We start from the raw sequence: 27,990 nt of genomic DNA, 5'->3' as shown, positions 1-27,990 counted from the left end.
CTGCTCTAGGAATGGGTGACGGCTACAGATATTAGAGTGACCCTCAATCGTCTGAACACATTTGGAGATGAAGTTTTCAATGACCCAAAAGTTCTCAAGTCTTACTACTATGCGATTTCTGATTTTGCTGTGGGTGGTAGGTGAGTAGACAATAAACCTCTGTACTTACATAAAGCTTTTGGTCAGGATTACTAGAGTGCTTTAAAGGTTTTGATTATGCTCACATGGTACAATTAGGCTTTGGTCTTTATTGACTGTCCTCAACCAAAAATGCAGTAGATTGAATCTTATGAAGCTTGCAAATACTGTGTATAACCTCTTGTGGCTATAATTTCAGGGCAGACAGAGGTCAAATATTTTTTTTTTTTCCTTGATTAGATCAAATGTTAAGTGATTTGGGAGGGCAGAGGATGAAAAGTGTGACAAAAATGTAAAACAAAAGAAAAAACTCCCAACTTTTTTCTCCCCTGCGCTTTGTGTGGTTTTTAATGTGTTATTCATTGTTTTCTGCCTATATCTGTAGCCTAGAATAACAGTAAGTAGAAAATCTCAATGTCTCTGCTTTACATATGTTTTGGGAGCTACCACCTATGAAGATCCGAAGCATTGTACAATACCGTGGTTGTCTGTTCCTTTTGCCAAAGTGTATTGTGGAATGCTTAAATCTTAAGTTGTTGACGATAAAATGTTTTCATAAACAGAGCTGAGACAAGTGCAGTGTTTTGGACTGTTTGCAGAGAGCAGTCCTGAGACTGGGATTTGACAACATGGGGATTTGCATTGGCTGCACCACCAGTCTGTGGAGGTCCCTGGGCTTCTGTATTAGTCACCTTTATGCCATTTAATTTCTTAGTGATACAAGCACATGGCCAGCATGTATGCCTTTTCCTGGACTCTCATGTGAGAGGAGCTGTGGAGAACATACTAACCTAAAGCCAACAAAATCTTTGTTTTTCCTACTCAGCTTATTCTGTTTTAGTGACAGACTGTGGAATTGGTTAGCGTTCTTGTGTTTCTAAATGCCTACCTTGAGCATGCTACACCTGTTTGTTTCATAGAATGGCTTGGGTTGGAAAAGGACCTTCAAAGATCATCCAGTCCATACCCCCCCCCGCCCCGCCCCCCCCCCCCCCGACCATAGGCAGGGACATCTTTCACTAGGTCAGGTTGCTCAAAGCCCCGTCCAGCTGGACCTTGAACATTTCCAGTGATGGGGCATCCACAACTTCTCTGGGCAACCTGTTCCAGTGTCTCACTACTTTCATTGTAAAACATTCCTTCCTTATGTCCAATCTAAACCTACCCTTTTTCAGTTTGAAATCATTGCCCCTTGTCCTGTCACTACAGGCCCTGGTAAAAAGTATCTCTCCATCTTTCTTGTAAACCCCCTTTAGGTGTTGAAAGATCTCAATAAGGTCTCCCTGGAGCCTCCTCTTCTCCAGGCTGAACAACAGCAGTTGTGTTCTCAATTTTGTTGTGACCATCTACCTTTGAATTTGTCTCATCTCAGATTTTCAGATCTGGGCTTTGTTTTTGGGATTGCTCTGTGAGTGACCTGGATCCCTGGAGTTTAAATACCTCTTCCTTGTGTCTTGTTAACCAGATGCAAATGTAATGGGCACGCGAGCGAGTGTGTGAAGAATGAGCTTGGGAAGCTGGTCTGCAACTGCAAACACAATACCTTCGGGGTCGACTGTGAAAAATGTCTTCCTTTCTTCAATGACCGTCCGTGGAGGAGAGCGACAGCAGAGAGTGCCAATGAATGCTTGCGTACGTGTGGCCACACTTGAGGGGAAAATCTCTCGGGGGTTGGGTCCCCTGCCTCTGCTGGCATTCAGAAGCTGGCCCTGCACAGTTTTAAGTTGTCTCAGTTGCAGTTAACCAGTGTTAAGCACAGTTCTGGTGTTTTTCAGCGGAGATTTCATGGGACTGCTGGTCATTCCACTCCTATCCTGTAGGAGCTTTCTGGTAGAACCCTAGAAAGGGGCATCTCCTTTCTGGAGAAGGATGGGAGCGACGTTTAGGAAAGAGGTGTGCCACAAAAATGTGCAGGCTTGTACTTTATGGGACCCAAAGAAAAAAAATGAGTATGGTATGCTGGAGTATAATTGCCTTTTAAAAAGCTCCTCATTTAGCATCCGCTGACTTTCTCTTGTATTTGGGTTATTGGTTTTTACAGTTACTTGTTGACTATTTCATCCGATTTTGAGGCTGTTGCAACAGTTCTGGACTGCAAATGTGGAACACTAATTGATTTTGCTTGGTTTTGTGTCGCAGACCACAGCTCCTGGTAGTTTACTTTATGGGGAAGCTTTCTTGGACAGAAAAGCTTTCTTCCTGTCTGACCTCCGTGTGTGTTGATTGGTCCCAGCTGTCTGGTCAAGACCTGCGGCTTCCCTCAACAGGCCGGTGAAACCCAGGTCTCCTGTGCTCCCTAGACAGAGGGGATTTGTAATCTGGGGGAGAAACTCTCCTTACAGCATTGAGTCAGCCTTGCTGTTACCTTCTCGTGCTTGTTTGCATGATTGAGATCGGTGTTGCTGTGTGGGAGGGTGGCATTTCAGCTGCAAATGGCAGCCCAATGTGGAAAGGAGTAGGTTAGAAAACGCTGGTTTTCTTCTGGATGTAGATGAGTGTGGTCTCGAGGAGCCTGTTTCATCGTTACAGCCTTGCTTCCACCCTCCCCACATTCAACCACCACAAAAACATGCTTCCCCCTTTTTCTTCTCATTGATGCACAAATGCCTCAGAGGGTCTGTGCACGGGTCTTGGGAAGGTTAAAGGCTCCTACTCCAGCTCCCCTACAACTTAATATCGAGCTTTACGTAGCAGGTTTTGTGACTGTCAGGGTCGGATGGCTGCATGTGCTCTTCACTGATAGTACCCTTGTCTTTGCAGCTTGTGACTGCAATGGGAGGTCTCAGGAGTGTTACTTTGACCCTGAGTTGTACCGCTCAACGGGCCATGGGGGCCGCTGCAGGGGCTGCTCGGATAACACCGATGGTGCCCACTGCGAAAGGTGCAGGGAGAGCTTCTATCGCCTGGGGAGCGAGGAAGGATGTCTGCCGTGCAGCTGCAACCCAGTCGGTAAGTAGTGGCAGCTAACTTTTCTGCTTGCAAACTTCCATGCACAAAAGCTAGCTCTTCTCTGTTATGCAGCTAATTGCAAACTACAGGGTAAAAAGAGGGGGGGGTTATTTGTTTTTGTTTTCTTTCTTTTTTCCCCCATGTAGGGAATGTTTTTTGGGTTGTATTTTGGTTTAAATTATCCTTGGATCTAATTGGGGTTGGGGTGGCAGGGGCAGATGGTTCATCTCTGCAGCATTTACTCCTTCAAATGTGTTCTGAAATAGATTTTTATTTTGGTTTTTTTTTTGTTTGGTGTGTCGTGTTGTGTCCTGTGTCCCCTTCCCCCCCCCCCCCCCCGCATATGTGTTACCCTGGACACTCACAGTACTAAAGAGCTCATTTAAATTCTTAATAAACAAGATGATGTGAGTGGATATTTCTGGAAGTTGTTCATACTGAAGAATTGTAGCGAACTTCGGCTGTATCAGTTTCTCCTACTGAGCATCCAAGCACTATAAATACAAACCAGTGAAACCTTAAACACAAAAGGGGGTGGGGGTGAGGAAAAACAAAGTAAATACAAAATATGTACTTAAACTCCTTTAAAAAAAAAAAAAAACAACAAAACAAACAAACAAAAAAAACCGAAAACAAACAAACAAAACACCCAAAAACCAAAAAATGGAAAAAATTCTGGCAGGAGGACAAATCTTTTGTCGTCAAGAGAACTGCTTGACCCATATGGAGTGATCCCAGAACTACACCAGCCCACAGCACATAAGGGGGAAGGAGACAAAAGGGTAACAGATAGTAAGATATGATGTGAGGTTCCAAAATAGAGTAGCTGGAATAAGTAATTGCTTGCAGCATGCCCTAAAAGCAGCCAGCGAGAGGTCTGCCAGGGTACGTCTCCAGTCTAATTTGGTCAGAGAGTTGTACAGTTGTGAAATTTTTGACCAAGAAAGGCCTCTTTCTTCCTCCGTCTGCTCTCCCAGGTCCTTGTGTCGGACCTTATTTTAAGAGGGATGAGGGTTGGTGTCGGCTGAGATGGTCGAGAAGAGGCAGGGGGGTGACTTCTCAGGTCTTTAAGGACAAATTTCAAAGGGCTTTATAACTTAGCCATCAGCTTGTGTCCCGTGGCACACTGGCACCCAGGGCATCTTTGAAGCCCCTGGATTGCTTTAGATTGCTATTTTTCATCCAAGTACTGTTTTTTCCTAAATAATCATAAGTGGGACTGCAAAGGGGATTTGAACTTTGGCTGTATATGGTAAAGGTTTTGTGAGTTGTTCTGTCCTGTCCAGCCTAATCATCTTACAACTCTTCACTTTGCTCTAATCTTCTGGTGTGGATTGAAGTGGAAAGAAGCAACTGTTTCTGTATATTAAAATAATTTTCTCCTGGTAGTTAACTCTTACAGTGCTGACAGCTCCTAGGCTGCTAGCTACACCAGTGCTTGGGAGAAAGCATTTTGTCCGCTGCAGATTAAAGAAACCTGCTGCTGCTTTTTGTGCAAGTCTGCTTGAACAGAGCAGTATTGAGGAAGACGTCCTGCCAAAAATGAAAGTTTTGCTGAAGAGTTTGTTAGGGTTAATAGTGGCACATGCAGCCTTGTTCCGAGGAGGCAGTTTAGTCTTTAAATCCAACTTGGGAAGCAAGGGAGGAAATCGGAGCGTGAAAGGGAGAGGTCAGGATATCCCCTGGCAAAGGGGAGATGAGATGGTGATTAGGGAGAACACAAGGGATTCGGGGAATAAAATCTCGGAAATGGTGCCTTGCAGGGTAAAACAGGCATGGAATGAGAGGCATGCAAAGGTAACATTGAGGATGAAACAGGAATAAGGACGAGAATGCAATTTGAAGTTAAAATTATATTTATATATAAAAAGGTTGGTTGGTAGGAATACTTAAAGTTGAATATAGTTTGGAAGACTAGATAATGATTCATCTCTCTAGAGCTGCTAGGGGAAAAATCCCTGTGAACTAGAGGCAGTCTTTAGGTAAGCTGTCACTCATTGGCTTGAAGCTACGCTTCCCACTTTCTTTTCCCATGTTTCTTGCCCATTTTGTAAAGTTGAAAAAATTGCAGGCTAATAGAGCTGGGTGGGTCTGCTGAGGTGCCTGTCCCTGCTCTCCCCACAGGCTCCCTCAGCACGCAGTGTGACAGCTACGGCCAGTGCAGCTGCAAACCCGGTGTGATGGGTGAGAAGTGTGACCGGTGCCAGCCAGGTTTCCATTCCCTCTCTGAAGCCGGGTGCCGGTAAGGGGGACTGCTGCTCTCTAAAAGAAAAACTAGGTGCCTTTTTAAAGCTTTCTCTCTGTGGCTCTTAATGAGTTATCCTCTCTCCTGGCTCTTTCAGGCCCTGTTCTTGCAATCTGGCTGGCAGCACAGGAGAATGCAATGTTGAGACGGGACGGTGTACGTGCAAGGACAATGTTGAAGGCTTCCACTGCGAGAGGTGAGTTTCTCTTCCTGTGGCTTTGTTTCAAGAATGAGAAACATTCAAGCAATGGCCTGAGCTAAGCATCAGGGAAATTAATTCTCTTTCCTTCACATCTTTAGATGCAAGCCTGGATTTTTCCATCTGGATTCCTCCAATCCAAGGGGCTGTATGCCCTGCTTCTGTTTTGGACACTCTTCAGTCTGCACCAACGCCATTGGCTACAGTATCTACAGCATCACCTCCAGCTTCCAGTTTGGTAAAATTGAGCTGTCCTTTGTATCTTGGTTTGGGCTGTAGACTCAAGTCAGAAGCGATTAAAACAAACAAACAAAAACAAAAAAAAAAACCAAAACCCTGCTTCTTCCTCCCTGTGAAAGATCGCAAACCTGGGGCAGGCAGGTCCAGAATCCCTTTTTTGGAAGTGCTGAGTTACTGCTGAAGTTACTGGGAGCTTCCCAGTCAGCAGGTTGTTTGTTCAGCTAGGAAGGAATGAATTCACAGCTCTGGCCTCGGGCACGCTAATGTACACCATGCAGGTGCAAGCAGGAATTGTAAATGTAAACCTTTTGTAGCTTGAGAGAGATGCTGACAAGGGGGCCTTTTCTTAATTTTAGAACCAAATCAGGAGTTTCTGATTGAGAGGACTATAACCACTTCAGATTCGGGGTTTACGTGGCTCTGAATAAAACACAGTTGTGTTTCTGATGGGTCTGTAAGCTCAGGAGAAATCTCTTTTCATACAGTCTCTTTCCTGCGTACGGATGTTTTCATGCTGCATAGTCTGAAAAGAACATCTTTTCTCCAGTGGAATTTTAATTAAACAGTTTGTATGAAGGCTGAAACTCACATCAAGTCGTAGGGGACTGCAGGTTTTCCCATCCCTGCTTAAGCTCTTTAGAAAAGAAGACTTTGAACAAGTAGTTGTCATAGGGTTCAAAGTTCAGAGGGTTCAAGTCAGGGGCTTAAATTGGAAAGATGATGTTGCTATCTACGTTCTTCTGCACAGCTACTTTCTAAAGTCTGTTAGTGCCAGTATAGATTACTTGTATATGAGCAATGCGCAGTATGACACAAGAAGTGTGTGCAAAGCTACGTCTTCAAAGGGCGTTAATTCTTGCACATTTGATTCTTCAGGAGAGGATGAGTGGCATGCTGAGCAGCGCGATGGCTCGGAAGTCTTACTCCAGTGGAGTGCGGAGACCCAGGATATCTCTGTTATCTCGGACAGCTACTTCCCTGTGTATTTTGTTGCACCACGTAGGTCATTTGAGAAGTGAGACTGTGCTACTTGTGCCCTTTTTGTTCTGTCCCATAACTGTAAGGATTTCTTCCCCTTTCAGGCAAGTTCTTGGGCAACCAGGTTTTGAGTTACGGGCAAAACCTGACCTTCTCCTTCCGTGTGGACAGACGGGACACGCGCCTCTCCGCAGAGGACCTGGTGCTGGAAGGGGCTGGGCTGAGAGTGTCAGTGCCGCTCATTGCCCAGGGCAACCCCTACCCCAGCGAGAACGCGCTGATCTACACCTTCAGGTGAGAGGACTCTCCAGGCGTGGTGGGAGCAGCTGGGACCTAGCCTATGGTGCCCCTGGCCTCTGGGCTCTTGAGAAAACAAACAGCATTAATTTTAGCTCAGAAGAGCGGTCTTATCAGGTTAATTTGAAGCTTGCTGTCTAGCAGCATTGCATAAGTGTATGCGAACTATGTTGCAATAGCATACCGCTGTTGGAAAGGGTGCTTTAAAAGGGCACAGCTGTTAGCATCTGAAAGCTTTGCTGATGGTGCATGGCTTTTCTCCATAGGCTTCATGAGGCTACAGATTACCCATGGAGGCCTGCTCTTACGGCATTTGACTTCCAGAAGCTTCTCCACAACTTGACTTCCATCAAGATCCGTGGGACATACAGCGAGAGAAGTAAGTTGCTGGGCAGACCTATTCGTCTAGTGCTGGGTTGCCTTATTGTCAGGCCTGGTCATAAATAGCTGTGGCAGGTTATTTAGCAAAGCCCATGCCGATTGCTTTTCACCTGGTCTTCCTGTGTAACAGCTTCTCCTGGACCTCCTGGAGAGCAGTTGAGGGAGAAAGGTGCTGCCTTTGAGAGTCTGGAAGCTGAGCACCCATCACCTGCTGATTCTTTGCTTCTAAATGTGGGGGTTTTGCTGTGTTGCACAGCCAATGTCTTCCAGATTGGTAGAAATACATAGCACAGAGTCCTGAAGGACATGGTAGGAGAGATGTAGGGAGTTTACAACATTTGGCCTCAGTTTCTGCTACACTGGGAATGGTTACATCCCCTCTGTTTCCTGGTCTTGCCTTGGCATGAAAAATGGGAAGGATGAGGTCTTGAAAGTGCTGTCTGTGCTGAACTTGATTGAAAGTTCCCTGCAATAACGGTTTATAAAAATCGGACACAAATTAGGAGCAAAAATACTGGGTATATATTGGGTATCGTCACGTGAAGAAGAATTTTTGCAGAAAGGTGCAAAGGATGAATTTGCATTTGGGGAAGGTGGGAAAGCTGCAAGTGTTTTCAGTAGAGGTGGCTCGTAAAGAGGAATGTGAGGTTGTGAAATGGAGGGGAGGAAAGGTGTGGAGCAAACCATCCCCTGAGTGCTGTGCTGCTAATAGGCGGGAGCTGAGGCTCTGCTCAGTGCTCTGGAGCTGCTGTGCTGGTACAAACACACTGCTATAAGTTAAAAACCAGCTATGTTGTGTCCATGCTCAGTTCTGCTCCAGGGAAGGGGCTGGGTGGAGAGGGGGAGCTTTCAAATGCCAGACAAAGGAATGGCCTGAGAGGGGTAGCTGAAGAGTTTGCCCCAAGGCATGGTTTGCAGACACTGTGTTAGAGATGGTGTATTAAACAGATAGTCTGTCCTCCCTAGGGAGACAGGAATTGATTTTGGTATTTGATTTGGAAATTGAAACCATATGCACGCAAAATGTAACTTATTTTAACTGACTGTACTTGCTCACGTGCTGTTCTCAGCATCCTCCTTTGTGTTGTTATTCTCAACTTTGCTGCCCTGCATGTGCCCTTTGTGAGCTATATTGCATCTCTTCTCATCTGTCTAAACCTTCCTGGAGGATTTTGCTTCTTGATTCACCTTACTAACTGCAAGCATCCACCTGTCTGTCTCTTGTACCATTCAGATGTGTGTTTCATGAAGTGGTGATGAGAGCCTTTGTGGTTACGAAGTGTTTGCTCTCTCTATGCTTTCTAGGTGCTGGCCACCTGGATGATGTTACCATCACAAGTGCTCGCCCTGGACCAGGCGTGCCCGTGGCCTGGGTGGAGAGCTGCTCTTGTCCGGCAGGATACGAGGGGCAGTTTTGTGAGCGCTGCTCCTCTGGATACCGGCGAGACACGCCGAGCCTCGGGCCCTACAGCCCCTGCGTGCCTTGCACTTGCAATGGGCACAGTGAGACATGCGAGCCCGAGACAGGTAAGAGGGCTGATAAAATGGAGCAGCAAGAGGGTGGTTCTTCTTTCTGGGTTGGACGATGAAGCAAAAGCCATGTCCCTCTCTATTCCAGGAGTGTGCAGTTGCAGGGATAACACAGCGGGGTCTCACTGTGAGAAGTGCAGCGATGGGTATTACGGAGATGCAACAGCAGGCACGGCCTCAGACTGCCAGCCCTGCCCGTGCCCAGGCAGCTCAAGCTGTGCCATCGTGCCCCGCACGAAGGAGGTTGTGTGCACCAGCTGCCAGGCTGGCACTACAGGTGTGTTCCTACATGAAAAGTGGGGTTTTTTGTTGTTTTGTTTGGGGGTTTTTGTTTTTTGGGTTTTTTTGGTTGTTTTTCTTTTTAACACCCCATGTGCCTGTGGAAATGTGTCTCCTGCCAGTTCTGGGGCTCTGACCTGCAGTAAGCAGCGCTGAAAGCTGCTGCGTCTTTTGGTTCAAATGCTTCTCCCTTCCTCAGCCCTATTTCCTGTCCTGTGCAAGGCTCAGGGCTACCCATGTTCTTTGTGCCTGTCTCTTGAGAACAAAAGGGAAACAAAGGCTTAATCTGTGCAAAGTCTGAACATTTCTATGCTATGTCGGTGAGCCGTGCTAGCTTCTAATAGAGCTCTGTTAATTGCACAGTGTTGGGCAGAAAATAGGATAGATTTAAAAGAGCCAGGGAGGCAGGTCAGACTGAAATAAAATTAGAAGATGCAGTTTGCCAGCCAGAGAGGCACTGCAGGATGCTTGCAGGGAAGGGCCAGTGCCCTCCCTAGGAAAAGCAGGAAGGCTGCAGTGACTCAAACACTTCCCAACAAATACAAGACCAAATTTGTGCTCAGCAGTTTTAAAGAGAAATACATGAACAGGTACAGATCTTTTCTTCTTAGCGATAAACTGCGAAGTCTGAGCATGTACCTGAGTTGTTAAGCAGAGCCTTTTGTTCTGCCTGCAAACAGCAAGGAAGCCTTAGGATGGTTGGCAGCCTTCATGCTTCTCTGCTGATTTTTATGCTTGGCATGGCAGAGTCCAAAGTACAGAATACCTATAAATGCTTAGAAAAGCCCCTGACCAAGCACAAAGGCAGCTTGTGGGAGTTCCCATGGGTGTCGTTGCTTCGTGAACCAAAGCAGGGTCCAGGGGTCCAGGTTCCCTGCAGCTCAGATTTCAGTACAAGCTCATCTTTACTTGTAGCTGTGTGATCGTACAAGAGCTCCTCCTGTATCCCACCACCTTCTTGGGATGTGAGGGAAAAGAGGGTTTGTGTGTGCAAGAAGTGCCTAAGAAACAGAGCTTATAGCTGGCTGGGGAGGTCAAATCTGCAGTAAGTGTAGGGAGCTGCTGAGTTGGATGCTTCAGTAGCTGCCTGTGGAGGTTTGGCAGATCTCGTTGGCAGTGGGGCTTCCTGGAACAGTGATGACCCACGGAGCTCTACCTGCTTGGACTCTTAAATTAACAACAGATTACAACAAATAGGTTTGGCTTAAAGGGATAGGAGGGAAAAGAGGAGCCGAAATAATTCATAATGCAAAGTTCCAGTGAAAAAGCAGCTTAAATTTAGAGATGGAGAGGGATTTGTGTGTGCTTTCGTGCACCTTTCTGGCCACAACAGAAAGATGAAAGGGGAGGAAGTTGGAGAGTTTACTTTCCAGAAGAGACTGCAAAGGGGGTCCCAGTGAGACGTCAGCAAAGAACTTTCTGCTGTAGCACGTGTGTTTCTGTCGCGTCCCAGGCAAGAGGTGTGAGCTATGTGACGATGCCTATTTTGGAGACCCGCTGGGCGAAAATGGTGCTGTGAGGCCTTGCCGCCTCTGCCAGTGCAACGACAACATCGATCCCAATGCCGTGGGGAACTGCGACCGCCAGACAGGCGAGTGCCTCAAATGCATCTACAACACCGCCGGCTTCTACTGCGACCGCTGCAAAGATGGCTTCTTTGGGAACCCCCTGGCCCCCGATCCTGCTGACAAGTGCAAAGGTGAGAGCTGGTTCCTCTTGCATTGAAAAATGGTTTTGTCCCCAGGAGCTGCCATTTCCTGATGTGTTGTTAGGACACAACGTCAGGCTGTTGTTTGTGCCTGTCAGCAGCAATGCGTGGCTTTATCCTGGTTTGGTGATTCTAGCTTGCTAAAATGCTTGTGTTTGTGGGCGCTTACTGCCATCGAAGCAAAAGCATTGTGCGATGCAGGGGCTGGGCTGCCGCGTGTTTTGGATCCAGGCCCATTTAGAGACTGGCTAGCAGAGTACCAACACCACAAGGGCCTTCTAACTTTCTGCATATTTCTCCACCCTTTATTTTTGCAGCTTGTCACTGCAATCCCTACGGCACCGTGAATCAGCAGACAAGTTGCAATCAAGTGACCGGGCAGTGCGAGTGCCTGTCTCACGTCACCGGGAGGGACTGCAGTGCCTGTGAGCCTGGCTTCTTCAACCTTCAGAGCGGACGTGGCTGTGAGAGGTGATGTTTGCCTTGGCTCAGGGCAAAGAGCCTGGTTTTGGGGGGTCTGTGCTCACCTTGGGCAGGAATGTGATGTTTGTCACAAGTAACTGGTATGCCTTGATGCTGCTATGGATAGGAAGAGCAGCAGTCAAGGAGCAGCTACAAAGGCTGTACAAAAAGCCTGACTTATAAATAGCTTTATAAATAGCTTTAAATCAGGGTTTTAAATAGAAAAGTGCCATGTGACTGTGTGATTGTTGGTAGCAGGGGCTTGTGGGTTCCTTTTTTAGTGCAGGCACCAAGTGACCTTGCATGGTTCAAAGGCTCAGTGCCTCGCCTCCTGCATCTGCACAGCAAGAAAAGTGACTTTTGGCAAATAGAATCGAGCTGTGCTCGTTAGGGCTCCTTCAGAGAGACACTTCACCTGTGCCTCCCTTCTGTGTCACTGCCTGACATGTGGCTGCCTCCCCCAGGTGCAACTGCCACGCGCTGGGCTCCACCAACGGCCAGTGTGACATCCGAACCGGGCAGTGCGAGTGCCAGCCTGGTGTCGCTGGCCAGCGTTGTGACAGATGTGAAGTCAACCATTTTGGCTTTGGCTCCGAAGGCTGTAAACGTAAGTGAGAGGCTGGAGCGAGGCAGGTGGGAAGGACGTTGCACAGCCAGTCTTACCTTTGCTTTCCTCCTGTCTCTGGGAAGGTACTTTCTCACCTCGCTCTTCATCACAGCAGAAGTTGGCATTTTTATGTCCACATCCTGCATGGAGAAATTTGGTCTCTGTACAATAACATATCCCCTTTTTCTTTTTTTTCTCTTTTTTTAATTGGGAGTAGGAGGAACTCCAACATATTAGATACCCACTTCTCTTCAGTGTAAATACATTATCTGAATCTTGTCCTGCAACAGTCCTGTTTCCTAATGTTAAATCTCTGTACAGCTACTCTGCAAATGGCCTGAATATACAGATTCTGTCTTGAGGAGCAACAGATTTTGTAAACATGCTTGAAATACAGGATGATCCAAACTTTCCTCCTCAATATCCCTGGTTGTAAAAAGCAGAAAAATTAACTGCAGTTGGTTACAATGAAATGGGGTAGAAAATTATAATGCTTTGTGGGAGAGGCAATAGCAACACTGCAAACACATGCAAAGAATGTTGTGTCCAGCTAGGCAGAGTGCCCTGCTGTGCGTAGAAGCGCCCTGATCAGGAGCGGGGCTCCAGCTGTGGGTTTGCTCCCCGTTGCTCTTGCAGACGTTTTAGGGTATTGAGAGTATGCTCTTGCCCTGTGGGTATTTCTGCCTCTCCTCCAGTCTGACTGAGGTTCAACTTCCCTGCAGCCTGTGACTGTGATCCTGAGGGTTCACGCTCCCTGCAGTGTCGGGAGAACGGTCGCTGCGAGTGCAAGGAAGGCTTTGTGGGGAGCCGCTGTGACCAGTGTGAAGAGAACTATTTCTACAACCGCTCGTGGCCGGGCTGCCAAGAGTGTCCGGCCTGTTACAGATTAGTGAAAGATAAGGTAAGGCCACAAATGCCACTGTTGGTACCACTGGAGACAGTGGCATGTGCCCGCTTGTGCAGCGGCTTTTAGGCCCATGGCTGGCTGGCTGCTTGCTGAAAGCAGAGAGGTTCAGGGTGCTTTGCTCTGTGTGATAGCTGTGCTCTGTCCCTCTTGTGTAGGTGGCGGAGCAACGAGAGAGGTTGCAGGAGCTGGAAAATCTTATAGCAAATCTGGGTACGGGAGAAGAAACTGTAACTGATCAAGCCTTTGAAGAGAGGTTGAAGCAGGCAGAAAGAGATGTTATGGAATTGCTCCAGGAAGCACAAAAAAGCAAAGGTGAGTTGACCTGATCAGACATGGACCAACATGAAATGAGCTCTTTGCTTGATATTCCTGTTCCCTTTGGACACGGTGTGTTTTATTTCAAGCCTATGCTGTGTGTCAGGACAGACAGCTATTTCAGATAGCTCTGAGACAGTGTATGTTGTTATCAAAACAACGGTAGCTGGGCTTTTATTCCTGTCGTTCTCCCAGTGGTCTCTTTATATGCAAAGTAAAGATTTGCCTCTAGCTCTGTACAAGCTCTGTACAGATGCAAGTGTTTTATGTGTTACCCCCTTCTCCAGATGCAAAGGAGGTTTTTACTTGTTAAACAAGCAGAACACTTTCCAATATACTTATTTATTATGCTTATAAATCTGCTCAGACATCTTGGGATAAAGCAGTTCTTGTTGGGTTATCATCAGCAATCAGAATTAAGGCTTTGGAATCCTTCTGGCAAGCTTAATTATCCCACCATAAAGTGTATAATGTTCTGAAAAGTGCTGTTGTGGTGGCCTGTAGCTATTTTTCCTGTTAGACTCTGCTTCAAATTGATTCTTTTACTGTCACCTCTACCATAGGATGTCTGTGAGCAGGATGTTAAGCCATGTGACAGTGGTTTGTCCTTAGGGTCTTTTTAATGTGTAAGCTGTGTGTTTTGGAGAAGAGCAACTTGAAGAAGACTACTGACTTTGCAGTAAAAGATGTTCCCCTGGGAGTTGGTTCAGTGATTTCAGACCACTTTGGAAAAATCTGTCCCCTTTGCATGAAGCTGGGAAAAAGCTAACGTGCATCTAATGCTTTTGTTTGCTTGGGAAGATTCCTGCCAGTGGGAATGATTACTGAAGCTCTTCTCAGTTTTAGCTGAGGTAGCTTTATGCTGCCTGCTTGGCATCCATGCCTAGCTAATAGTCCCACATAAAGGGGTAGGAGGGTGGGGATTGGAGAAAGGTGAGGGAATGGATTGGGTTTTGTGGTGGTATTTTTCATCTTTCTTTCCACCTCTTAGAACCATAGAATCATTTAAGTTGGAAAAGACCCTTAAGATCATAGGTCAAACTGTTAACCTAGCCCTGCCAAGTCCACCACTAAACTATGTCCTGAAGCACCACATCTACATGCCGTTTGAATACCACCAGGGATGGTGACTCAACCACTTCCCTGGGCAGCCTGTTCCAGTGCTTGACAACCCTTTGGGTGAAGAAATTTTTCCTAATATCCAATCTAAACTTCCCCTGGTGCAACTTGAGGCCATTTCCTCTTGTCCTATGGCTTGTTACTTGGGAGAAGAGACTGACACCCACCTCTCTACAACCTCCTTTCAGGTAGTTGTAGAGAGCGATAAGGTCTCCCTTGAGCCTCCTTTTCTCCAGGCTAAACAACCCCAGTTCCCTCAGCTGCTTCTCATAAGACTTATGCTCTAGACCCTTCACCAGCTTCGTTGCTCTTCCCTAACTAAGAGGCAAGTTAAATGCAACAAAAACTACCCTTGCGAAAATCTGTGCACACCTGTAGCACTTACTTGTGTTTTCCTACTTGATATGTAGTTTGTAGTATGTTTTTGAAATGTGTCAAATATTCATGCTCAATACTTAAGATGTGCTGCAAGGTCAAGGCAATGTATTTGGGAAAAAATTTAATTTTGGAGGCCTGCAGGCTTCTGCTTGTACTTCATCTCTTAATAATGTTCTCACCTTTTCAAAAGTAATTGCCCCTGGTCATGAGGCACATATCTGTGCTCTTATGGGTCCATTATTAAGACGCTGTTGTGGGGAGTTACCTGGTGGTCCAAAAATTTGGGGAAGTTTGGGGGGCTTATAGGTCCTACAGATTGGAGAACCAAGGCTCTATCCTGCCAGCTTTTGTTATTCCTTTGGTTTGGGGTGGGTTTGCTATTCTGCCCATCTTCTAGCTGTTCCATATGGAGACTCTGACTGGCTCAGAAATAGCCACCATTGCCCAAAGTGGGCAATAACGTACAGCCCCACTATTCCTCCATCTCTGCTTACCTTCTAGGAGTTAAGCTAAAGAGAATTCACAAAGCAGATGTCTCATACCTCTTGAGGAGCAGCTCTGTTGTCTTTAAGTCAATGATAGAGGTGAAACATGATTCTGAACACAAAATCACCCATCAAAGTCTGTTCCAACACCCAGCAGGATTGTCTTATTAGTAGTTAATGACTTTTATTTTTCATACTTGGTGCACATGCTGATGATGACTTTGATCTCAAGCTGACTGACTTATGAAACGGCTTTGCTGGTCCCCTTTCCATAGGGAATTAACCTACCAGCGTGTTGCTTGAGCTGGAGCAGTAGCTTACTGCCTCTTCCTGCTGTAATTAATTTTGCTTCTTGTCTTTTATATCGTATGTTTCAGATGTAGATCAGGGCCTCATGGATCGTCTCAAAGACATCAACAGCACACTAGTGAGTCAGCTCAACAGGCTGAGGAACATCCAGGGCACAGTGCAGGAGACAGAGAACCTGGCGGAGCAAGCCCGGGTGCGGGTGGAGGGCACCGAGGACCTGATCACCTTAGCTTCCAATATGCTTGAGAAGGCAAAGATGGCAGCTGACAACGTGGTGAGTGTGCTGCCAAGATCCGATATGGTTAGGAGAAGAGAGAGCCTTGCCTTTCTGTGCCCTCTGGTGTTTTTCTCTGCTCATTCTCTCTCTCATAGCAAATTTGCTATGGAAATATCTTCTCCCCTATCCAAGATAGTGCGAAATAAATACAGGAAGATGATCAGTGTCTGTTATAGATTGTATCTTAGGCCCTGCTCAAAGAAGCCAACGTAAGAACCCCTAAATAAACGTTAGCACCTTTGTTTTTAAGGGATAACCAGTGGTGGAAACTGCATGGGCTTAATTAAAAAAAAAAAAAAAAAAAAAAGAGAAGTAGGTTAGACACATCTCTAAGCATTTAGATCGTGACAATAAATATTTAAAGCAGAGATGAATAAAAGATGAAAAAAGAGCTTTAAGAATTTTTTTGTTTGTTTGTTTTTCCAGTCCATTACACCTCCGGAGTCAAGCGGGGACCCTAACAACATGACTCTATTAGCAGAAGAGGCCCGTAAACTGGCTGAAAGGTAGGCTGTGGCAAGACACGCTCCTCACAGCCCACATCAGGGCCTTGCTCTTCCCGACAAGGGGGGAGCAAAATTTAATTTGCTTGATTGGAAACACAAGCCCTTTGCTGAGTAAGAGACTGGCACTGTGGGTGCATGGCTGTGTATCATTGAGGGCAAACACTAGACACGTGAACGAGGGACATGTACAACCATAGCGGTGCCTTTCAGCTGATCTCGTGGGCACTGCTGGAGCGATGCCTTGGTTGCAGAGATGGTCCCAAATAGTATCTTCCATTGCAAATGTTTCAGCATCTTCCATATGCAAATCTGGGTGAAGGAAGGAAAAGTAAGAGAGAATAAAATCTGGAAGAGAGAATAAAATCTGGAATTGAGGATAGAAACCACTGGGTCACAATTCTAATGGCATTATTTTTCTTCTGTAATCTTGTCCAGACACAAAAAAGAAGCTGATGAGATTGTTCGCATAGCCAAGGCAGCAAATGATACTTCCACAGAAGCATATCAACTGCTGCTGAAGAGCCTGGCTGGAGAAAACCAAACTGCAAATGACATTGATGAGCTCAATCAGAAGTGAGTCAGTAACAGAAAATTGTTTTTATTTCCTGGCTTTAGAGCAGTGCTTAAAACTGAGGCGCCTTCTGTAGCGTTGTACACTTCGTGTTTTATGGGAGTTGTCTTTCAATTTCTTAGTCTCTCTACTCTCTTAGTAAGTTCAGTTCTACAAAAAAATTGTAGTGTAACTGGCTCCTTGGGGTTTTTTAGGTATAATCAAGCAAGGAACATTTCTCGAGACCTAGAGGAACAGGCCAACAAGGTGCTTGCGGAGGCAGAGGAAGCTGGAAACAAAGCCCTGCAGATCTATGCTAATCTCACCAGTCTGCCTACCGTGGATTCCACGGGGCTAGAGGTACGTGCGGGAAGCATCATGCGCAGCGTTTTCTAAGGATCAGTGAAGACAAGCATTATAGCAGTGTGCTAGGTCACGGACATACCTTGCATGTGCTCTGCTAATGTTGCTCTGCATAAGAACAGTCTGTGGAATTTTTGTCCACCTAGGCATAATCCAGACTTGTGCATTTCAGCTTTTATGCATGAGACTTGCATGCAGGAAGCTACGTATGTAAACCCCTACCTCCTCCAATCTCTGAAGGACAAAAAAACCGAGTGAAATGTTTTTTGCCAAACATCTTGGCTTGAACAGAGAAATGCAAAAATTTCAGTTCCCCTTGAAGTCTGCAGAGCTGCTCCCTCTCCTGTGCTTACTGTAGTGCAGTAGGGTTTTTTGCACATGAAACTGTTTGCAACCTCTGTCCTTTGTTGCACTGACCCTCGTGGTATTCAGAGCTTTGAAGGCAAAGCTACAACTGTAGTTGTAAGAGACAGGAACCCATCATAGCTTTACCTGTTCAACGGTTTGAAACTATACCATGTTTTGCCACCTGTTCAGAAATTCTTTAACATTCAGGAATCTGCATTTGTTTCTGACTTCCACCTGCAGAATGAAGCAAATAAGATCAAGAAGGAGGCGGAGGAGTTAGATCAGCTAATTGCCAGGAAGCTGAAAGATTATGAGGACTTGAGAGAAGACATGAAAGGAAAGGAGCTAGAAGTAAAGAACCTCTTGGAGAAAGGGAAGACAGAGCAGCAGGTCAGTTGTTTTGTGCAGGCTTTTGTTCCCTGGAAAAAACCAAAGAAAAACAAGTAACTGGCCAGATATGAAAGATTTGGTCTTACTCAGTCTTCTCTTAGCACTGCTTGTTACTTACAAGAATACTGAAGAATGGTCCCGGAAAGGAGATGCAAAAAGCTGGTAAAAGCAATGGCATTGAGGCTATATGGGAGAATAGGGGATGTTTGCCAGGTGTATTGTCATATTTGTATTTAGAACAGTATTCCAAAAGTACCTAAATTCACCTGGTTTCAGAGGAAGCATTGCCACTAAGGGATGAATGCTGTTCTGTATGGCTTTGGTGTTTCAGGCTGAGCGATGTTTTTTGGTACACCTGGATGGTTGTCCTTCAAAAGGTAAGAATATGTTGATACATGTCATGTCTCCTTAGACTGCAGACCAGCTCTTGGCTCGAGCAGATGCAGCAAAAGCCCTGGCTGAAGAAGCTGCTCGGAAGGGCAGTGGCACGCTACAGGAGGCTAATACCATTCTCAGCAACCTGAAAGGTAAAGAGAAAGCACTTGCAGTGAATCCTTCAATTCCTGTGTGACAAGTCACTTGGCTGTAGGGTATCTTGGCTAAATGGTCCATGCTGTTGCCAGGACCTGAGTGTTGGACGTGTTCTTTTGGCTCTTTTTTTCTTTAAAGAAAAAAAAATAGAAATGTTTTCAGTGACTAGAAATCTCCTTTTTGTTTAACTTCTTTATCTAGTGTCAGAAGGTGTGTAATAGGGAGAGCTACAAGCATATATCCCCCCACACCCCAGTTTGCTCTTCATGCCTCTAATGTCAAGGTGGCAAAGCCTGGGTAGCTTGGTCAAAGAAGCATCCCAAGGCTCTTCTGGAGCAAGTGATAAGAATCTGTTTTGCCCTTTCTTAGATTTTGATAAGCGGGTGAATGATAACAAGACAGCAGCTGAGGAGGCACTGAAAAAAATTCCTGCCATTACCCAGACCATTGCTGAAGCCAACAATAAGACACGCCAAGCAGAGCTGGCGCTTGGCAATGCTGCTGCTGATGCCCGTGAAGCCAAGGCTAAAGCAGATGATGCTGAGAAAATAGCTGGTTCTGTTCAGAAGGTGAGTCCTTTGCAGTTCTGGAGCCACCCCCGTGATATTGGTGTGTGACTGTGTAACCTCCTCTGTTCCAGTATTTCCTGGCGAGTCCTGCGTGCTTTCTGCTGTATTCCCCACTAGGGGATGCAAAATGTGGCATGATAGGAAATTGGTGCATTTTGACGAAAACCATTGAAGGAAGTTCTGCACCTTCACCACCTTTTTCCATCCTGTTCCACTTGTTGGCTGTAGAGTGCTGCTGCTACCAAAGCCGAAGCTGACAAGACTTTCGCTGATGTGATGGGGCTTGCCAGAGAAGTGGATGATATGATGAAGCAACTACAGGATGCAGAAAAAGAGCTGAAGCGGAAGCAGGATGATGCTGAGCAGGATATGATGATGGCAGGCATGGTAAGTAAAGCTGGCAGGTGGCAGCAGTGGCAAGAAGGTGCCTTCTCCCTGCTGTCCTGGTGATGCAGGCTTTCCTCCTGCTGTCCTCTTGCAAAGACAGCACTGGGTCCGACCAGTATTCAATCTCTTCCAAGTTTTAAGTGGGATTGAAAACATGAGACGAGCAAAGGAGCTTCTCTGGTGGCATTAGCATAGGTTTCCTGCTGGAATTTGAGAGCCGATTTTCTTAATGCGACACTTTCCTTTTGTTTTAACTGAAACTGGACTGTAGCCCTGTTGAGTCTGTTCTGACTTTTCCTGCAAAGTCATTCTCTGTTATCAGGGATCCCCATCCTGAAATAATCAGAAAACTGATTATTTGAAGTTTGTCAGTCTTCGACAGCACTGTGATAAAGATCTCAGCACAGGGGTGTTACTCTGGGGAGAGGAGCCAGGGATGTGTGTGACTAACTGCTTGGGCAGACCTGTGAGAAGGAGAGGCAACAGTTTCGTAATCCCTACAGCCTTTTTGTGCTCTCATTTTTTATACCCTGCAGGCCTCACAGGCTGCCCAGGAGGCAGAAGACAATGCAAGAAAAGCAAAGAACTCCGTGAACAGCTTGCTTGCCATCATTAATGACCTGCTGGATCAATTAGGTAAGACTGTCCTTAATGTGCCTTACGCCTTTGAGTGTTTTCCTGCTGCCTGACATTGCAGTGCTGGTAGCTGGCGTGGTATGCTGCCTTCCCTGCCGGTGCTGTGCCATGAATCAAATGGGGTTTGCGTGTCTTCAGAAATGTGTTCTAGAAATGGGGTTTGTGTGTCTTCAGCAATGGTTTTGTTTGTTTTTTTTTTTCCCCCTGGGGTGGCCTCAAAGCTTGTTGTGCAATGTTCAGTACTGCTTTTCTGTGAGCTGAGGACTGTTGTTGAGGCAGTGAAGGTGGAACGCATTTGGTTGGTCCTGTTTTAAATGCTGTTTCTAATACAGAGATGGCCTGATGCACATCTCAGTCTGGGTATGGGCTCAGCTATGTAAGCACCCAAGACCAGTGTGTCAAAGGGTTTTTTTTTTTTTAATGGACTTCACTGTTTGCTTCTGGCTTTACAGGGCAACTGGAGACAGTGGACTTGAACAAACTGAATGAGATTGAGGGTACCCTGAACAGTGCCAAAGACCAGATGAAAGATAGCGACCTGGACCAGAAAGTGTCTTTCCTTGAGAGAGAAGCCAGGAAGCAAGATGATGCAATACAGGCCTACAACAGGGACATTGAAGAGATCCTGAAGGACATTAGCAACCTGGAAGACATCAAGAAGACCTTGCCGTCTGGCTGTTTTAACACCCCGTCCATTGAGAAACCCTAAGGGTGTGCTGGGGGTGGAGGGTATACCCCTGGTGAGCCGTGGAGCGGTGGTTTGGCTATGGAGTGCCTTAACACACATTACCTTCTTCAAATCCCCAACTCTTTGCTGCTCACAGCCACTGTTTTCTTTTCAAATCAGGATAAGTTGAAAGGTGTTTTTTTTTTTTTTAAGAGAAGCAAATTAAATATCCGTCTTTGGGCATCAAAGGGGTTTTTTTATATAAATTGTCTTCCTGAGCACTCCGCTTTTGCCTCTTTCTCAGACAGTTTCCCTTTGATTAGTGCAAGGATGAGAGATGCTCTGGACTCTTTATACTGTGGTTCAGAAATAACCATGTGAGCTGTATACAGCAAGGCAAAACTAACCCTACTTTCTCTCCTCTCTTCTTCCCTTGACTGTAAAATCCTTGGTCCTGGAGCTCTCTGTCCCTATGAAGGAAGGGGATGGCTACCAAAGTATTACTGTAATGGCCAGTATAGCTGCACTCATTCAGATCCCTCTTCCCAACTTCTAACCCTGTGAATTTATTTTTTTTTTATCGATAACTAGTGGCCAATCGACAGCATTGGTAGCCTTTGACAAAATAGCCGAAGCCTCTTTCTGAAATGCTTTCTGTGATGATGCATCACTTGGAGAAAAACGCAGCCTCTGAGAGGAGCTCTTTGGAAAGGTGGAATGCTGGTGGAGTGGTAGGTCTTGCCAGCCCCGCTCCTGGTCTGTGGAGAAGTTTTGGGTCTGGTCTGTAAGCAGCTACCTGCCCGGTAGTCCAGGCTGGGGAGTGTGGAAGCCATGACCTGCATTCCCATTTGTAGGTGTTGCTATCAAATGGCCAGAGGATCTTTTTTTTAGGCTACAAATGTCTGATTGTCAGATTAGTTTGTTCAAGCCGGAAAAGTCTTGCTGAAGAGGAGAGCTGCCATCCAGAGAGCTCTGACAGCTGCACTGGCCTTCATGCTGAATGTCTTGGGGGGGTGGGGGGGGAGGGAAGGAAGGGGGGGCGTGCAAGTGGAAAAGGTCTTTCTCCCCATCTTCTTCCTGGAGGAGGACAGTGGCATTTTTATTCTCCTGGTATTGCTCTTGCCTTTTGCCTGTTTTTAACCTGGCAGAATGAGCTGGAGTTTACCAGTGCCCTCCTTTCTTTTTGCCTTCCGGTCTCCCGGTCACCGTAAAGCTACCGCAGCACAGGGACTTCAGGCCGGGCTCGGGTGGCAATTCTGCATTTCACACTGCTGCTGCCACCTCCCTGGCAGGCTCCCTCCCCAGGTAGGGCCTCCCAGCTGCTTACTGGTACTGGGTGGGAGCAGTGGGAAGCCCCTTGCTCCTCCTCTGGCCCTCCTCTGAGACGAGAGCATCCTCTGCGGCTTCCTCCTTGTCTCCAGCCTGGCATCCCCCCTCACCCCCTCCTTGAGATCCAGTATATATCTATCCTTAAACACTATGCAACTTCGTATGTTTGCGTAGCGGGGAAGAAATTATTATCTGACACACACTGGTGCTATTAATTATTTCAAATTTATATTTTTTGTGTGAATGTGATTTTTTTTTTTCCGTTTTTTTATCATGATTATAGTGTGAGGAAGTCTCTCGTGTGTGCGTACGTGTGTGTAAATATATTCAGCCATATTTCCAGAGTGGCACAGCCTGGCCTCCTCTATGTGCTTTCCCCTATAGCCATCAGGGCGCGTGCACCATATATTGCTTCTCTCCATATTATTCCCTTAGAGCTCAGTGTTTCTCTTAGCTGGGCTCCCCTTTCTTCCCTCTCCCGTATCCTCAGCACCTGTATGGGCATCAGCAATAACCACTTTGCCCGTTGGGTGGATGCTTTCCTAGCCCTCCCTCCAAAGCCAGCCCTGATGCGTGGTGTTCACAGCACCCCATTTTGTGTCCCTTGTGCCTGGGGATGTTGTGCCAGGAGGAGAGCAGGGGCTGTGGCTTTGCAGCTGGGCTGTGAGGAGCTGTAGCGCTGTCGGGAGACCGGACCCAGTGTTGAGGTGGTCTCGGGGACATCTTGGTACCACTGTGCGAGGATTTGGGGACATCTTGATACCACTGTGCGAGGCATGAGGCTTGGTGCACCCTCAGGAATGGCGCTGCTGGGCAGGGGGTGTTCCCAGCAAACCCCACGTTGCTCTTGTACCCCTTCTCTTAAAGATTCTTACAATTTGCCAGCTTGGGATTTCCCCCTGCCTGCAAACATCTAATACCTGGAGGAGAGCTTACTTGTGCTCGCCCACGCACATGGGATGTTGAGGTCAGTGTCTTGGCCGGCTGCTCTGGTCAGATGGCTGGCTGTAACCGCGTCACCTCTCTGCCAAGGCTGTGAGAAGAGCAGATGCGAAGATGCGCGCATGCCCTGGCTGACCTCAGGCCTAAGGTTTCCTGCTTTCTTCTCTTTTTTTTTTTTTTCTTAAGCTGTTTTTAACAGAATTTTATTTTTAAATAAAAAAAAAATCTTTATAAGCAATCTCTTAATCACTACTGCATTACAGCCATTATTCATTGTATAAGTCCAGTTATTTCTTTACGTAATGTGATGATGCAACAGCTGCTGGTGGAGTGCTGGATGTCACAGGCAATGTGTGAGTCCCTTCATCACCTTATTCCTGACTGTGGCCCCCTCAGTATGTGCCTTCACTCCAGCTTTTTGCCTTAATCTGTGGTCTTGCTGTCTGGGGCAGTGAACAAAATGCAACACTTGCAGTTTTTATGTATAAAACAGTATTTCTTATTTATAATAAAATCGGAATATTTGTAACCCCCTTATACCTTGGCATTCTTTTGAGTATTGCTTGGGGGGGGGAGGTGATGGGAATGTGTCTCCATTGTAAGATTTGCCTCTTGCTTAATTAGTCAGATGAGCTGGATTGGAATGGGAGAAACGGAACAGTAATTTGGAAATTCATGTGGTGGGCTGCAGATGGCCATAGTGATTATGGTTTCTCCCTGTGTCCACTGCTCCATTGCCATGACTACAATGAATTTTATGCTGCTGGTTTTCCAGGACTTAAAAAATAAGATTATGTTGTTGGTGCTGATGCTATTGGAGCTGCACTGTCCTGGAAAGCCCTGGGGGATTGGGGGGTGTTTCTTTACAATATAAGGGTAAAATCCTTTCTGCTTTCCGCTGAACATGTGGAAAAGGATGGGGTTCCTAGGAAGAAAAACAAAAACCCTAAATAAAGAAGCTGAAATTTCTCTACCAGGAACTGCCATAAACCTGGGTACTCTGTGTTGCTCTGTGGGTCCTGTCTGCCAGAGCCTGGGATAAATTTTATTCCTGAATTAAGCAAGTTTTTAATGTCAGGACAGATTACTGTGATAACAGACTGGACAGTTCTGCAATCGCACCCATCTTACAGCTGCAGACTGGATTTCTTTTTTTTTTTTCTCAGCAGAGAAAATGCATGTCTCATTAACTTGCATCAGAGCTAATCCCTTCTCAATTGGTAAGTTCATTATTTTTTTGGTTTCAGTTTGTCTAGCTTCAGCTTTTTGTTCTTCGGATATAATTGCCACTAATGCAATTTCTAAAATACCCTTTTTTTTTTTTTTTTTTTGGCCAACATTGCTGTTGAGCAAATCCTGGTTGGTAAAATCTGATGTTTCAGCTGGATTGTAGGTAGCAGTCAGGGAGCAAGGAATCGGGTGGTGGGACAGTGAGTGCTGACCTTGCGTGGGCTGTAGCTTGACATGGAGCCTCTTACCATTTTTGTGCTAAAATGTTCAGTTTAGGAAGTAAGTCTGTGCTTTTTATCTTCAGGTCACACAGCATCAGTGCTTGCCCTGTAAACCCTGGGCAAAATCCCAAATTAAGGTGAAGCTTCGGTAGATTTATGCTGAGTCTCTGAAACACTTGTATCACACCGGTCTGGAACAGCCAAAATCTCTAGGAGTTTTTTGAGGGCAACATGTGTTGCTGTCTGCCACAGGGAGCATGAGAAGTGCTGCTTCCAGCTCGCTGAAGAAGTGGTTTATTGATGTTTTGAAGTCCAGGTAGAGAATATCTGAGGAGGGTGTTTCTGCTCAGCGTGGGCTGAGCTTGACCTCAAGGTGGAAGAGGAGGGACCTTGCTGAGGAGTGACCAAGCCATGCTTTGGTGGCTTTTTTTTATCTTCTGATTTCCAGTGGCTTTTCTCATTTGTGCAAGTTCCAGCCCCATCATCTCTCGTGCCCTCTGGAGAAGTGAGAGGCTGCCAGTGGGCAAGCAGGTGGCAATGGGAAGGACTTGGCCAGAGTGGCACTGGTTATCAGCCAGGGTCTTTGCAGCTGCGTAAAAATCATTGGGATGCTTGACCCAGCAGAGTGGGAGAGAGCTGCTTGAGGAGGGGGCCTTGGGCTTCATGGAGGTTGGGGGCTTCATGGGCTGCTCTGGGGAGGCTGAAGTTCAGAGGACCTGACCTCGTGGTGCTGCTGAGCCAGGTTCTCTCTCTCTTTTGGGGGGAGGGCGAGGTACTCTCAGGAGTTAGTAAGTGCTGGGAGCAGCCGCCTGGAGGACAGCTCTAGCATGTCCATGTGGATCTGATGATCTGAGGAAGGAGGAGAGGACATACAGCTGTCATGCCGAGCTCGTGGTGTCCTCTGCTCCTCATCTACAGCCATGACATCTTGGACCGTGTTTTGGTTAGTGTTAGTCTTTCTAGTTAGCCTAGAAAGTATCTAAGGCTTCAGTGTGCTCCTATCCAAGAAACATCAGGGATGCTGTGGGAAAAAAAAAAAAAATCCCACTGAGGTCCCCAGCGAAGCCCAGCAGCCCTTGCTGCAGGGCACGGGCGTGGAGAGGGGAACGTGGTGGGACGGCACTGCTTTCTTCCCTCATATCTGCGCGTCTGTCTGTCTCACCCGCTCGCTGGTACGGGCAGGGCACGGGCGAGGCAAGGCCAGACATGACGGCACTTCCTTGCTGTGCCGCTGCTGCCCTGCCCTGCTTGCTCACCACCGATGCCGCCGTGACCCCTGGTGTCCCGTTGCCTGCCTGCTCCCCTGCCTGCTCCCCTGCCTGCTCCCCTGCCTGCTGCTGCCCATCCAGGCAGAGCCTCTGCCTGAATGATCTCCTCTGCTCCAGGTAGCCCTGACTAACAGGAGGAGTTTTGCCACTGCTGAGCAAGGATTGCCCCTAGGGCTCTAACTGTGCCTCTAGACCCACCAAAACCAGCTGTAAAACCAAATGTGCCAGAAGGCCATGTATCCTGAAGGAAGTCCACGTGTTCCTGAGCAAGGAGGAGATATGTGTGTGTGTATATATATATATATATTATGGTTTTTTTCTTAAAGGATCAACCGATAATATCACCATGCTTTAAATCCTGGGTTATAAAACAGATTCTCTGTCTGGGCATAGTGCTGTATCAGGGAACCACCTCTATGCCGGCACGGGGAAGGTGGCTCGTTGTGCTGGCCCTAAGCCTGCTTTGAGAAGCCTAGGGCACCCAGCTGGTAGAGGAGAGACCAAAGTCTAGGCTTTATCACTGCGCTGTGTGTTTGGTGATACCAGCACGGCAGGATCCCTGATTTTCCATGCCGAGGAAGTCCCGGGTGGCAGAATAAAGGTCTGCTGCCGGACTGGAGGAGAAACTCCTCAGGCTCGAAGAAGCTGGTGCTGAGTGGACGTGTGTGTGTGGCAGCAGTGGGAAGGACAGTGGGCAAGGAAACAGAAAATAGCTTGAGATAAGCCGCTTCTCAACAACTGCTGAAGGAGAAGCAAGGCTGCCCGCAGAAGCAGCCTAGGACCACAGTTGCAGGAGGATGTTGCAGCTCAGAAGGTCCCTTGCGGAGGGAGGCTTGGGGGTGCCAGGGACAAGCTGGGCTGCAAGGACATACAGAAGGTTAGGTGTGCCCTGCTAGCCACTGGGTAGTTCTTGCCTTTATCTTAGCATTGTTTGTCTGTCATGAGCCACCAAAATGGGTTTTCTCCTTGGTTGCATCAATAGAACTATTGCTTCAGGGCTTTCACACATCCATCACTTACCACCGGCAACTATCAGCAAAATTCAGCTGCTTATGTGGATCCAGACTGTCTTTGGAGTGGTTAATTCTGCCATGGCCATGTCCTCAAGGACTGATAAACTTCCCAGCCACTGCGGTGGTCTCCCTGCTGTAGCAGCTTTCTTAGCCCTGTTACGAAGAATGAGTGCAGGACATCTTCAGAAAAGACACTTCTTACATTGCAGATTAAGACCCAGGCTCTCCAGTGAAGAAATGCTGCTTCATTGCCATGTCTGATGAGTGCCGCTGTTCTTCATGCCTCCCATCGCTTACGCTTCTGCTCGCTCTAAAAGGTAACATTTCTATTAACCGTGTTTATATGAGACCTTTTCTAAACGGTGCTGCTGTAGCAATGGGTTGCAATGGGCAACATTTGCTCTGTGGAGGGTGGTGGGCATCAGTTTGTTCCAGATTTGGTGCGTTTAGAAAATCAGGGCCCCAAACAATATATTTTTTGTTAGCTTCGTGTGCATTCATGTGGTTTTCAGAAGTGATCTTGAAGGATGGTGGAAGATGACGAGGTAAGAGTAACCTAAGTAAATATGCAGAAATGACTGGAGAGAGCACTGTGTCAGCGCCTTGTTTGCAGAAATGAAGTAAGAGGTGAGGTGATAACGGTGAGACAGAAGGGATAACATGGAGGAGCCAGCTAAAGGAAAAGCTTCATGATGGCAAGAGCTGATCTTCCAAGAGAAAAATCAGCCAAGGACTTGGGCTGGGCAAGGTCCAAGGGAACCGCTGTACTGACAACACTGCTAGAGGAGATGAGTTTCCCAAGCAGAGGGGTGTTAGTGGGTAGGAAGGACGCAGAAGAAGTGTTTGGGGCAAGTGATGTACTTTAGAGCAGAAGGGATTAAGTGTGTTTTGTTAGAGGAATAAGGAGATCCCTAAGAACTGCCAAAGCAGTGGGAACACCATAAGTGGTTTTGTTTCGCTACGTAAAAAAATAATAATTAAAAAAAGAATCAGATAAGACAACCTTGGGTGTCAAAACCCAACATGGCACCAGCACGTTCGTGAAACTAGGTTTCTTGTTGTGAACTATATTAAGATCCAGTGTGTGAAATTAAAAGGAAACAGCCTGTTTATAAAAGATAGTTGACTCAATCAGCAGAGGCAGGTAAGCCTGGCAAAGGGAGATGCAAAGATGTGGTGAATTTGGGCTGGTTGCGCCTGTGAGATCACCAGGACCCGCAGAGGAAAGCCCTCTGAG

General features: G+C 46.7%; 1 protein-coding gene across 1 annotated transcript in view; it reads left to right on the top strand.

Annotated features, from left to right (window-relative positions):
* Positions 1-23,558, top strand: part of LAMC1 (laminin subunit gamma 1) — a 70,435-nt gene extending 46,877 nt beyond the window's left edge. The window contains exons 3-28 of the mRNA XM_075507849.1: positions 10-140; positions 1,604-1,770; positions 2,899-3,087; positions 5,212-5,329; positions 5,430-5,528; positions 5,633-5,769; positions 6,648-6,770; positions 6,854-7,043; positions 7,313-7,425; positions 8,733-8,954; positions 9,046-9,234; positions 10,690-10,935; positions 11,262-11,415; positions 11,871-12,013; positions 12,736-12,914; positions 13,076-13,232; positions 15,595-15,800; positions 16,230-16,309; positions 16,745-16,882; positions 17,075-17,219; positions 17,811-17,960; positions 18,373-18,487; positions 18,861-19,060; positions 19,289-19,447; positions 19,984-20,083; positions 20,536-23,558. Coding sequence (XP_075363964.1) covers positions 10-140; positions 1,604-1,770; positions 2,899-3,087; positions 5,212-5,329; positions 5,430-5,528; positions 5,633-5,769; positions 6,648-6,770; positions 6,854-7,043; positions 7,313-7,425; positions 8,733-8,954; positions 9,046-9,234; positions 10,690-10,935; positions 11,262-11,415; positions 11,871-12,013; positions 12,736-12,914; positions 13,076-13,232; positions 15,595-15,800; positions 16,230-16,309; positions 16,745-16,882; positions 17,075-17,219; positions 17,811-17,960; positions 18,373-18,487; positions 18,861-19,060; positions 19,289-19,447; positions 19,984-20,083; positions 20,536-20,792 — 4,107 coding nt within the window. The 3' untranslated portion in view covers positions 20,793-23,558. The remainder of the gene's footprint in view (positions 1-9; positions 141-1,603; positions 1,771-2,898; positions 3,088-5,211; positions 5,330-5,429; positions 5,529-5,632; positions 5,770-6,647; positions 6,771-6,853; positions 7,044-7,312; positions 7,426-8,732; positions 8,955-9,045; positions 9,235-10,689; positions 10,936-11,261; positions 11,416-11,870; positions 12,014-12,735; positions 12,915-13,075; positions 13,233-15,594; positions 15,801-16,229; positions 16,310-16,744; positions 16,883-17,074; positions 17,220-17,810; positions 17,961-18,372; positions 18,488-18,860; positions 19,061-19,288; positions 19,448-19,983; positions 20,084-20,535) is intronic.
* The last annotated feature ends 4,432 nt before the right edge of the window (positions 23,559-27,990 follow it).

This window comes from Mycteria americana, chromosome 7 (genome assembly GCF_035582795.1).
Source record: "Mycteria americana isolate JAX WOST 10 ecotype Jacksonville Zoo and Gardens chromosome 7, USCA_MyAme_1.0, whole genome shotgun sequence".
NCBI lineage: Eukaryota > Metazoa > Chordata > Aves > Ciconiiformes > Ciconiidae > Mycteria > Mycteria americana.
The sequence above is the reverse complement of the archived record's forward strand: the minus strand, read 5'-3'. Positions and strand labels throughout refer to the sequence as shown.